Source organism: Sebastes fasciatus, chromosome 9, assembly GCF_043250625.1.
Source record: "Sebastes fasciatus isolate fSebFas1 chromosome 9, fSebFas1.pri, whole genome shotgun sequence".
Taxonomy (NCBI): domain Eukaryota; kingdom Metazoa; phylum Chordata; class Actinopteri; order Perciformes; family Sebastidae; genus Sebastes; species Sebastes fasciatus.
In genome coordinates, this window is record NC_133803.1 from 16,111,666 (window position 1) to 16,125,080 (window position 13,415).

Consider the following 13,415-nt stretch of genomic DNA (forward strand, 5'->3'; position numbering starts at 1 on the left):
TCTTCCTCCTCTCTCCTCCTCTCTCCTCCTCCTCCTCCTCCTCTCTCCTCCTCCTCCTCCTGTCTCCTCCTCCTCCTCCTCTCTCCTCCTCCTCCTCTTCTCTCCTCCTCCTCTCTCCTCTTTCTCCTCCTCTCCCCTCTCTCCTCCTCCTCCTCCTCTCTCCTACTCTCTCCTCCTCCTCCTCCTCCTCCCTCCTCCTCCTCCTCTCTCCTCCTCCTCCTCTTCTCTCCTCCTCCTCCTCCTCTCTCCTCCTCTCTCCTCCTCCTCCTCCTCCTCCCTCCTCCTCCTCCTCCTCTCTCCTCCTCCTCCTCCTCTCTCCTCCTCCTCCTCTTCTCTCCTCCTCCTCCTCCTCTTCTCTCCTCCTCCTCCTCTCTCCTCTTTCTCCTCCTCTCCCCTCTCTCCTCCTCCTCCTCCTCTCTCCTCTCTCCTCCTCCTCCTCCTCCTCCTCTCTTCATTCTCTCATATGCTGATTTATTAATGAACACTCTCGGGTCAGTGGGATCATATTTCATTTACTACATCTGGTTTAGATTTCCAGGTTCAGCACCTTTATACTGTTCCTTCTCCAAAATGTGTCACTTGGATGTCAGGCCAAATAGTTTAGAAATTATTTTTTTCTGTGCGTCTATATGCGCAGAGAGCTACCGTTGCATTCATGCCAATGACGCTGGTATTTCGTGGTATTTTCTGAAGGCAAACACGCCTCCCTCTCTCTCTCTCTCTCTCTCTGGCTCTCCCCCCCTCCCATCCCTCATTCACTGCAGCTACTGACGTCAAGACATGCTTGCGTCAATGCTCCCTGCTTTGACAGAGCTTTTTTTTCATTGGGATCATAATGGGATTATTAGGCTTAGAGAAATACCCTGCCTTCATGGCTTTTTAGATTCTTTTTTTGATAGATGTCCCATTATCTTTTTCTCGCTTTTATACATAATTCCTTATTATAAGAACAGGACATATAATTGGCTCTTAAAGGAAAATCACAAGCTGAATGATTGTATATCATTCTACAATGCATTGATGCTTTTTTCCTTCAATTCCTCTATTACATTTGTTTATAACAGACATAAACCTCGAAAGAACCTTATAAAAATACCAAGACAAATAGTGTTTATGGGCATGAATCTGCACAAAAAATATATTTTTTTGGTGTTATCCTGTCTGTTTTGATTGATTTGACACTGATATGCATTACAGTAATACTTAAAGCCATTGGACACACACAATAGTATACACACATGGTGTAACCGTAGAGACAGAGGCCATTTCATCCACCAGTGAGATGCAGTTGTGTATTCGATTTAGCGGATTAGATGTCTGTTCCTTCCTGTCAGTCTGTGGTTGCTACTTGTACAAGGGGGAGGATGTCATGATGTCCTTATACACTGACCTTGATCTTCTGGGCTGAATGGGCTCTTGTGCCTGTTGACTGGCCTCGCTTCCCTTCAGCCACAATGCCTTTCTTTACACTGTCTCAGCTCAACCGCTCTGCGCTTTGTGTCACTCTGCATCTTAATATTCAAACACCATATGTATTCTGCACATATTACTGTTGTTGAATATTCTTTTTTAAGTAACTGTGCTTTATTGTTCACCTAAAAAATCAGCTTAATTAAGCACAAATGCAAACTAAAAGATGAAACAAAAGGTCATAATTTCACAATAAAATCTGCAGTTACACAAATGGAGGTGAATGAAATCTTGTATAGACACTGACAGATTTTTTTTTTTTATGACATTTTAAAGGACAATGGTTGTTTTGTACTTTATGACTTGGATTGTTGCCCTGACCTCGAGAGCGACATTTCGATCTAATATGCATGTTATTTTCCAATGTTTACTGAAAAGCTCATCCACAGCTAACACATGTTCAGTAGCAAAAAAATCAGGAAGGTCTGATGAAATACGTAAAGGTAGTGCTTCATTCCTACAGCTCACATTAGCTGGATGAGGTCAATAGCTGCACAGCTGTTTCCTGTTTGCTGACATTGGCTATGTATTCAAAGTGTGAATCCAAACTATAGCAAACATCTGACAATCTGATTCTTTGGGTTATCTGACTTCCTGTCACGCAGAAGAAGTTCTTGCGTCGAGGATCTGTCCCCCCCATGCCCCATCCCACCTGTCAATCAATCACGCGTTTTAAATATCAGTATGATCCACGATTAGACTGTTATCAGGTCATTAAATGTACGTTATCAGTGGTTATAAGCCTCATAGATGTGTGTCAGTGGGGGCCTGCTACACCTACTAGTAGGTTTTATTATCCATCCACATAATCGATCACCAAAAGTAGAAATAAAAGAAGACGACAGTGACCTCTATCGACCGTAGTAATTATGACAGGAGCAAAAGCGGCAGTATAGACAGCATTGAACTCCATATGGGGTGGAGGTCGGGGACAATGGATGGGCTTTCACCCAGGAGGCTGGGGTTTGCATCCCATGTGAAACCAACAACATGTAGTTGTCTTTGGGTTCACAAGTTTCACTTTCACTTTTGAAATGTAGTTATTATAAGCCAAAACACAATGTTTTTCCCTGAACTTAACTAAGTCGTTTTGTTGCCCAAATATAAAGAAGTAACAGTTTTGTTGCCTAAACCTAAAAAAGCTTTTTTTTATTGTGTTAACATTTCATGCAGTTTTACAACGTGTTAGAACATGTTGGTTTTAAAGGTCCAGTGTGTAGGATCTGGCGGTATCTAACGGTGAGTTGAGATTGCAACCAACTGAAGCCTCTCCCGTGTGAAAGCTACAGTGGCCGATGCAAAAACACGAATGGCTCGCTCTAGAGCCATTTGGAGCAGAGCCAGTGCGTAAAGTGTGTGTATACGTGGGAAGTGAGTGGTGAAGCAAGAGAGAGAGAGCGGCGGCGACAGGCGCAAGTAATGTTAATGACTCCGACCCAAGCAGAAAAAGTTAACAGAGTTTGGTTTGTCCCTTCTGGGATACTGTACAAACACGGCGCTGCGACATGGCATACTCTGTGGAGAGGGCACCCGCTTTCTATGTAGATATAAACGTCTCATTATAAGGTAACGAAAACCCACCGAAGTGAATATACAGAAAACATACTTTTGAAATGATATTCCATTTCTGCCAATAGATCCTTTAAGTTTCGCTTTCACTTTTACAACGTAGTAGGCGTAGTAGGTCCCTAATGACCCACATCTATGGGGCTTATAGTAACCGATAAAGCACCCTTAATGGCCTGATAACGGTCTAGTCGGGTGGCATCCTGGTGGGCTTCATCATTAGTACAATTGAGTCTACGAACAGGAAGGAGACTACCTCGTATCATTATTACCTGTTTGATAAAAGGATTACCTGTAAATAACTGAGATCATGGATTCATTACTCTACAAACTTACCTGACCATCACCACTCGAGGTCATATGAGGTACACCATCAGCAACACATGAACATCTCCGGCATGATGTCCTTCCTGTGGCAGTATGTATCGTCTGTGGAGACAGAAGTTAACAGCAAATTAGGAATTGTCCACAATGTATAAGTAATTATTTTGAACATTTCATCCAGTTTACTATAAAAATCTTTATAAGGAGGATGCTTGTGAGCCCTCACTGCAAAGACGGGAAGCTGGTCTGATGGGTTCAGAGACTACCCTTCACTGAATTTAGCCTTTATTGCAGCACTTTGTTTCTAGCTGAGTACAATCCACATTTAAAGTTCCCCCGTTAAACACATTGTTATGTTTAGATGTAGTTTATAGGTGGTTAAGCTTAGCGTTAGGTCTGTGGTTGTGTTCAGGATCGCCAATTGAAGTGAAAGAGGTGGTCTGATTCTTTTCTGGTGGTATAACTTCTGAAGCTTCTCATGCGATATTGCAGATGTGGAGGCCCAGATCCAAAGTGGAGGGTTGTGAGTGCCCCTAAAGGAAAAGGTGAGTTTTCTTCAGGTGTGTCTTGTTGGTTTTGGTCAATGAAATCTGTAGTTATCTCGCTTACAGCAGCTTTACAAAATATGCAGGATGAAGAAAGGTCATACCATTTTGAATTAGAACATGTTGTTGGTCGCCAATTGCAAATTTGTAGTTAAAGATGTTAAAATATTCCTGTGAAACCATTTTTATTTTGAAAACCTTTAAATATGTGCCAACGGTTTCAGTTCAATAATGTGGGTCAAACATGAAAAAACACATGTCACAAGGTAATTTTCATGTCATGCCAGTACTAACAAGACTTAATACATTTTTCTCACCTAATTAACAACATGCATGACTGGGCTTGCACTATGACAGGATGGTGTTAAACAGCTGTGCGCATACTTAAAAGGGGGATAGAACAGAGTTCAGTTCTGCAATTTTAATAATGAAAACACTATTAATGAAATTTATCCTTGACTAAAGGCCTCAAGTGATAGTCCAATGCAAATATTTTTGTAGGTGGACATTTAATACATTCTATTAACTTTATTTGAAATTCTATTTATGATCAAAATGTTTCAAATACGTCCGGAACGGATGGTTGAATCACAAGGACGCAAAAGCTTTTAGCAGTATTTCATATGACGTAAATAGAACAGCCATGTGATTCAGTGCGATTTAGCTTTACTGAATCACTGGAACATGCAGATACTGAAGTGTCATTTGTCAAAGGTGTGAAAAACATGTTTTATCCAACTTTGAAGTATATAATGAACTTTAGAGTGTTTAACCGGATGGTTAAACGGAGTATGAGATAAGTTGGTCAATTTCTGAGTAAATGCACAACGCTCACAAGATCCCTGACACAGGAGACAATCATAAAGTCAACAATATCTTTTAGGAGCTGACTGCCCTCATGTCAGGGAGATGTGAATGGAAACAGAGTGAGAGGGCTAAAAGTTGAGTGTTGGTTTCTGGGGTTTCTCACGTGTTGGACATCTGCACACTGTCTATACAGTCCCAGCAGCCAAAACCCTCCTTCAGATGTACCTGGATGTAATTCCTCACCTTTGTATGAAAAACACTCATTCTCTACTCTCAAAAAGGGAGCAGGAGGATTTGAGTTTTTAAGCTAACGTCACAAATTTGAACTCTATACAAAAATTGTAATAACCGATGTTGAAATAACAAACACTGAACAACCCTAATCAAATGTGTCCTTGTCATTTTCTCGTATGAATGAATATTAAGATCAAACGTGTTGACAGCAGTGTGTTTTTGGAAAGTCAAGTTCATTTTAGGTGCATTTTCTAATTATGTTCTATTTGTTTTGTTCTTTTTCAGCAGCTGCAGCACCAGTACAGCTCATTTTTATCACAGCCTTACTACTGTTACACATGAAGAAAGACAAAACTAACAAACACGCATGGGAAGGCAGGAATTGGGATTTTGGGATGAGTTTTGGAGAATTTTTAAGAGTGGGCCTTTAATATTTTTTTTGGGGGGGTATAGGTTAATTATTCAACAAAACAGGTGTTGTGGACTGAACACCCCGTGATTTCTGTAGAAATTATTTGAAATGAAGATTTTATCCAGAACCGCAAATTAGACTGGAATTAGACCACTGACCCAATTTTCTCTCCCAAGGAACCAAAGAACAGTCAGATCAAACTGTCCCCCATGTTGCTGGGGACTTCCGTTAATCTACAGAAACCCTGGAGGTCCCTGGACCGGACCACTCGTGTAGATTATAATTTAAAAAATGCTCACAGGAGGATAGTACATAGCCAGTATATAAGGTTGAAATAAATGGGCCAGACATCTGGTTCCATCCCATTTAAATCACTCATTTCTAATGTTATCAGCTTGTCACTGTGACCACGGTGAATGAATCTGGACAACTTAAACAACAAGAGCAGTGTAGTGTGCAATGAGCAACAGGAAGTAAAGCACATTCAAGTCTTTATTGTCATGTAGATGGCCTCAAAAACAGCCACTTTAGAGACCATGACGTTTTTTTTAATGATATGGAAACTTGTGTATCGTCTGCATAGCAGAATATTGACATTAGATGTTTTTCATTTCATTTTTAAAAACATCTGGAACATAATATCTCAAACGGTGTCATTGTGGTACAAAAAGTCATTTATCTATTTACATGGTAAACCTCCATTATTTTTTCATTTACACTATAAATAATGTTTAAAATCATTTAACATTTTTCAACTGTACATTGTTGTTTTGCTGTGAATATCATGGAGCTACCGTATTTGCTTAATATAAGCAGGTTAGAATGGATTTGGGTTCACAAACATTAAAATACATGTGTTTTTCTGGTTTGCTGAACAAAAACATTTGCTGAATTCAACGGGAAAGTCAACCAAAAATAAAACATATTCATTTAGGTTGTTTTTTTTTTAGTTAAAAACAAATAGAAACATTGATTTTTTGAGACCAAAGCACATTTTGAAGGGTTACTTGAAGAACTCAAAGTCTCTGTAGATTCTTATTAGTACCAATTAAGTAGTGAAGAATTCTTTCTTAATTAATTCAGGGTTAATTCAAGTGCCCCAAACCTGAAAACAGTCTTTTGCCTGTGAAATGTGATTTGGAAACAAACAAAACCTTTTTAATTCGGGGTTGATTTTTCTGTTAAGTCGCAGCAGATCAAACATCCTGCAGACATCATTTCATGACCGAATCTGTCCAAGCTTTCAGAGACACATCCATCAGAGGGACGGAGGGGTCACAGGAGTCCAGGCTGAAGGCAGTCGCCCGTGTGGAGAGGCGTCGTACTGAGCTGTGTCATGCACCTCTGTGGCTGTGCTGCTGTCGTACATGGGAGAGCCAGAGGAGGGCACTGTGACTGAGTGAGACAGGCTGGGGTAGTGGCTGCCGGACCCTCGGAGGAACTGGGAGCTCAGGCTGCTGTTCATCCCCCCGTTCTGGGACACGGGAGTCAGGGGCGAGTTACTCACAGACCACGGGCTGGTGTACTGACTGTACAGACACATGGATAGAAAACGTCTCTTCTTAGGATGTTTTAGATCATGCAAAAGTTCAAGAAACAGTATCCATAAATGATTTTTTGTGTGTGAGATATATGAATTAGTTACAGAATCTTCAGTCAATGTTTCCATAAAGTGCAGTGAAAAAGACAACATGGAAAGCCAAATTAAAATGAGATCACATAGGTGGAGAATTAAAAAGAAATGCACATATCAGACAACAGATTGCATTATGCTCTATTAAGGATTTTAAATTTAACAGAAAAAAAATGATCACAGTAGTGAATTAATATGGTTTATCTGACGGAGAAGGTCACAACTGATAAAAGAAATGATGAAACTCCTGTTAATCTGTTTTTAACTTGTGAAGAAACATTGAAATTTTGTAAAGGGGCTCAGTCTTTAGTTTTGTTTTCCAAAGTCAACTCCTCTTTAGCCTCTGAGATGTGCATAAAACTCTTGGACTCATATAGTTCTTTTTTCCACAAACATCTGATATATAACCAAGTTTATTTCATATTTTGGCTCATATATGTTTGTACTTTGTACAGTTGTTCTGTTTTGCAATAAAAAGAAGCTGAAAAGGAAAATATTCATGGAGAGACGGACACTGCTTTCACAAGTTATATGCCAGAACTATGTGCCTAAAATTAAAAGCATCCCAAGTTATTGTTTTCTAATTAGTTATTTTCTTTGATCATCTTCTTTGTGTTTGCAAGTCGTATTGATATGTGCTCAGGTGGTGCAATAAAAATAAAAAAAGAGGAACTACACAAACCTAGAGTTGGCACCAGAGGTGGAATTGTGTGCCATGGGCATCATGCTGGAGTGTGATGGCATCTGTAGACTGGACCAGTTATCGTGGCTCGAGAGCATCGACAGACAGGCTGACGAGTTATCGGAGTAACCGACTACAACACAAACAGACACTGGGGTTTAGCAGGTACACAGGTGAGTTCAAATATATTTGTCAGAAATCATGTTATCCTTAAACTTGTTGTTTTCTCAGTATGATTCAAGACTTTCTGTCCCTCTGATATCAGTACGACAGTTAAAGGTGTGAATATTCCCTCCATACATTCCTCGTCTGAAACCCAACCATTTACGGCTCTGTGGCTCCACTCAACACAAAAGCCAGAGGAATGCAAAACATCCCGCGCTCAGCAACATTTGTTTGAGTTTCTTGTTAATAGCCGGTGGAGGAAGTGGTGTAATTCCTGGATGTCTGACAGTAAAGGGTGGAAGGAGGATACTCACTGGGCGAGTTGGTCCGATGGACGTATGGACTGGCGTAGGGGGAAGAGCGGTGGTTCCTCAGGGTGGAGTAGCGTTCACAGCCGTGGGATGGCGAGAGGGAGATGGGACTCCCAAACTGGCTGTGAGGACTGGCAGGAGGGCAGAGAGGACCTGAGCCTGGAATAAACCAGCCACCTACTGGCTCCACAGATGAGAAGAGACATGATGAAACCATACGAGCACCATACGGCTTCCAAAGTGTGACATGAAATCAGAAAAAATAATACTTACATTGAGAGTAAGTCGACTGCTGGTTTTCAATGGCATCTTCTCTTATGTCTCTGAGATCAGTTCTGAAAAAAAAAATTAAATGACTGATTATATATTTTACACAATGTTTTTTTTCAGAATTATATTTATTGGGGTTTTTTTTATTTCATTTTGAAACAACAGAACAAACATTCACAAACGTCCCAAATAATAACATTCTCGGTACAAAGAAACTTAATAAACCTAATATTAATATAAAATAAGCCAGTATAGATACAGGAAAAACATATTATATACAAAAAATAGATATATAAGTAAAAAGAATATACACAAGTAAAATAAATAAAATTTAAAACACTAAAATAAAATAAAATCTATTTATACATACATATATATACTGTATACATATATACATACATACACATATACGCACAAGCAGTATATACACATACAAAAACACATATACATATAATCAATTAAAAAAGAAAATCAGTGTACAATTCAGTCATCATCATATTCTATCTCCCTATTCACAATCATCCTGCTCCAGCAATGATACAAATTACAAGCTACCTTGGAGTGACATTTTACACAATGTTAAACTAAACCTTTACACATCTTAAAGACATCAATACAGTGTTGAAATGTGAAAACAATGTGTATTCTTACCTATCCTTTGCATCTAGGAAAGCCTTGGCAAAAGGGTTGTGCTTTATTTTAAGAGCAGTTACCTAAAATCCAAACATAAATGACAAAAAATAATCAGGACATAGAAAAAGAAAAGACATACTAAATGCCGTGCGTAAATGTTGTGCGTAAATTACACACACGTTTTACGCGCAAACAAGTAACACTTTTGCTGGGTTAATTTTTAGTAATATAACTTTTAAATCTTTTTTATACATATTTAAAAAAAATATTTCATTGCCAACCTCTTCGTTTTGGTACGCTGTTACTGCAATGAACTGCGTTTCAGGGAAAGAGTGGCTGGTGATCCTCCTCGGGCCTCCAACACGCACTATATGGGTGCGTGGCTCGTACTTGTGTAAGGAATTTAACATTATCTGGAAAAACAACAGATCATCAGGAAGCTGGTTAATTCATATGCCAGAGTTAGAATTTTCACATGTATTTTATTTGTATTATTATTATGAAATTATAGGGACTGTTTGTAGCTTCTGTTCAGACCGCTCCTCTGCCTGCTTGTCTTCACTCACACAACGCGTGCGTTCTCGCTCCACCTCACGTTCATGCGCGCACACTACACACTGCAGAAGAGTTCGTAGCTCTGAGAATATCGAGTGAATATTTATATGGACGTTTGTGCTGAAATAACTGCTGCAGCTCCTCCGGACCAACAGAGGTTCCCCGTGTCTTGTGAAGTGACGGGGCTCTGCAGCGAAACGTTGTCGTCTCCAACCGGTTGCCGGCGTCTTCCCTGTTCCCTCCGGCCGCGGTGGGAGACGATAACGTTACTCGCTGCGGAGCCCCGCTGCCTCAGCCCCGGAGGCTGAAGCAGGAAAAGCCAACATTAGTATCAGCAGTGATTCATGGAGAGACCTTCATCTGGTCAGCTAACATTACTGCCAAGCAGGTGAAATATAGAGTGATATTGTGGTTTTAGCTGACGTGTGTCGCCTCACTGTTTTGAGCGATGCCCGTTCATGTCTATTTACAGCGAGCAAGCGCGAGCCCGACCCTGACTTTTGTTGACTTAACGGCCACAGGTGTCGCTGTTAACAAGCATTTCTGAAAGTTACAAATAGTCCCTTTAAAGCATGGGATTTGGAAAAAGAACATGAAAAAGACTGAACTGTTTTATCTGGACAAAACAACAACAAAGAAAGTACAATATCGAGCATCTTCTCCTTTACCTGACCTCCTCCGTTGAGTTTATTGGTGAGTTTGACTTTACTAAAGGAGACTGGAGCTTTCATCCAGTGCGCACCGAAGTTTGGAGAGTCCGGGTGAATGTACACACAACTGGGTGTCTGAGGTTCAGGTTTGCCACCAGGGATCCACTCTCCGTTCACATATTTCCACCTGTGGTTGTCTGCAGATACGAAGTCCAGCAAAATAGAATACATGGCGTTGGGGTCCAGTCCAGACACGTTCACTTTCATCACTGGAAACATGCGCCTTGATAAGAAAAACAAAACAAAACAATGATAAAAATCAGTGGTGATGATGGTGGTATGATTTAATGCAAAAACAAAGTAAAGGTATCAAAAACACATTACTACTTTAAATAATTAACAATTGCTTTATTCCAACAGGAAGAGTTAATAATGCTTTTAAAAAACACAACAGTATAAAATGTACTCAGTGGTGGAATGTAACTAAGTACTTAAATACAATTTTGAGGTGCTTCTACTTTACTTGAGTATTTCCATGTTCTGTTACTTTCTACTTCTACTCAACTACATCTCAGAGGGAAATATTAGACTTTTTTTACTCCACTACATTTATCTGACAACTTTAGTTACTTTACAGATTCGGATTATTAATACAAAATATAATCACATTACAATCAAATTACACATGTTACTGGGTGCATTCCATATTTAAAACACAAATATTGACCATCCATCTGCATAATTTGTATTATTATCATTATTATTATTATTATTATTAGTAGTAGTAGTAATACACTGTTAAGAATTTCCCAGTAAAATAACAGTAAAGAGCTGGCAGCAGGGTTGCCTTTATGTTACTGTAAAATTAACATTATTATACTGTCGCTGAAATTTACAGCTTTGTACTGTTAATGAAAAATACAGTTTGAACTTTTTTTAAAAATTAATTTCACAGTATTTTACAGTTAATTTACTGTTTAAAGATACATTATATAGCTGTTTTTCACCTTTATTTTACATTATCTTACTGATTTGTTTTAATGCACTATTTAGGTTGTATTTTTTTTACATACATTTTAATAAACATTATTTTTTGCCTAGATGAATAGACTTAGCAGGTTACAGACATAGGAATAGTCACACTAAATACAATTAAAGGCACTTGTTAGGAAAAAGGCTAAAATAGACTTTTCCCAAAATGTCTGTCTATAGCTGGCTACAAGCACAGAATGCAAACCATAACAACATGTGAGTGAAGAACAGAGCTAATTCACTGATTTTACAATCATGTACAATGTGCAAGCCTCACATGTGCAGATCAGGTCCCAGAATTAAAAAAAATACTGCATGAAACTGTTACTGATGATACTTTAGACAGTTGATCAGCAGTAAAGTGCTGTTTTTTAAGAATGCATTATAGTTCAGTTAAAAAACGGCCTATGAGCGTAATTTAACAGGTTTTCTTTTGTGTTAACAGTAAAACACTGTTTTTAGCAATAACAGGTAAATACTGTTGAAATCCTGCTGTAAATTAACAGCAATTATTTACAGTGTAGTAGTTTTTTGTGTATAAAATAAGTATTAATATTCAAAAGTGCTGTATTTTATCTGATTGTTTTGCAATTTTAAGCTCACCTGCCATTCTTTGTAACTATCATTTCATTCGTCAGATCCTTAAATTGCTGCCAAAGCTGGTTCTCATCCAGGGACACTTTCAGCTCTTTCTCCGTAGGGTCTCCCTTCTCGCTGCCGGCCTGCTGCTCACTCTGCACGGCACTGAGGAGGTGCTCCACCCGGCTCTGACTGGCTCCTGTGGCCATCCTGTCCAACAGCTCCAGGGCTGAATAAATGTACTAATCTTACTAGTCTTACTGGAAAAAACAAACTAAATGTCTTTCCTCTTCTTGTGCATGCAGTTATCTGCTGAACTTCATGAACAGCTCCTTCATATATAGGCCCAAGAGAAGCTCAGGATGGGTGTTTGGAGCAGAGGTGGTTGGCTCATCTCCTCTTTGATCTTTGCGGGCTTGCCACTGATTGGCTGGGAGAGGTCATATCATTGAGGTCCACACACTGTAAAAAACAACAACATTTTTTTTACAGTTGTTTTCAAGAAATTTTACATTTTTTTTGTCTGTATTTCAAAATGACAGAAAAAAATGTAAAAATGACATGTTTCATTTGTGATTTATATGTAAATGGTCTTAAAGTTACAGTATTTTTTGTAATCACAATCGTAATTATCTGTGTTTAAGCTTTTCTTGACCATTTTTAAAGATAATTATTCTGTTTTTTAGATGTTTATGACTCTATTTTAACAATTAATTTATGTTAGAAGAAAAGGATTTCATGGAATTCTAAAAATATTTCTTGTAAAAATACAGATTTTTTTTGCAAAACTTCTGAGAGTTAATGTAAATTTGGGCTTTTGCAACGTAAAATTACATGTTTCATCTGTGATTTATATGTAAATGGTTTTAGATTTACGGTGTATGACTATTCTAACAATAAATATATGTTAAAAGTAAAACATTTATTGTAATATTACAGTAATAATTTTAAAGTAATTTTTATTTATGTTAATTAACGGACAGTATTTTTCAGTTTTTTCACAGACATTTTCTGGCGCCCCTGCTGCAGGAAAATTTCCGTTATTTTACACAGTTTTTTTTTACTGTGCAGGATGACAAAGTTTTTTTTATTTTTTTTTATTAAACAAATTCAAATTTACAAACAACATGGCTCATAGATCATTGCATTAGAGTAAAGGGACAAGGTGCATACAGAACAAGAACAGATAAAATATGTAAAATTATACATGAAAATAATAATAAATTAAATTAAGGGCTATAGGGCTGTACCTGTAATTCATATTCTTCTATTATACTAAGAAGTTTCAATGCATTTTTTGTTTTTCATGACTTTAAGGGCTTTTATGTAAGAAAGAAACTCAGAATGAAACACATTAAACCTATAGGTTTCACTACTTGGATTTGTGCAAATAAAATTTTCCAAGAATGAGAATGTTATTCACCAGAAAGTCATCTTTGTTATTGTCCATGACAAGTCCATAATCAATGTCCTTTTGAGAGAAGTTTCCCAGATGAGAAACTTTTGGGAAAAGCCAGTCATGTATATCAGAAGCCATAAAGCTCCAG

General features: G+C 38.4%; 1 protein-coding gene across 1 annotated transcript; it reads right to left on the reverse strand.

Moving 5' to 3' along the window:
• Positions 1-5,529: 5,529 nt before the first annotated feature.
• On the reverse strand, positions 5,530-12,225 carry tbxtb (T-box transcription factor Tb). Its single transcript, XM_074646271.1, has 8 exons — positions 11,893-12,225; positions 10,276-10,540; positions 9,334-9,465; positions 9,071-9,132; positions 8,423-8,484; positions 8,153-8,329; positions 7,674-7,806; positions 5,530-6,887 (listed from the first exon to the last, which is right to left on the reverse strand). The coding sequence occupies exons 1-8, from the start codon at positions 12,075-12,077 to the stop codon at positions 6,617-6,619; spliced, it is 1,287 nt and encodes a 428-aa protein (XP_074502372.1). The 5' UTR covers positions 12,078-12,225; the 3' UTR covers positions 5,530-6,616.
• Between the last annotated feature and the right edge of the window lie 1,190 nt (positions 12,226-13,415).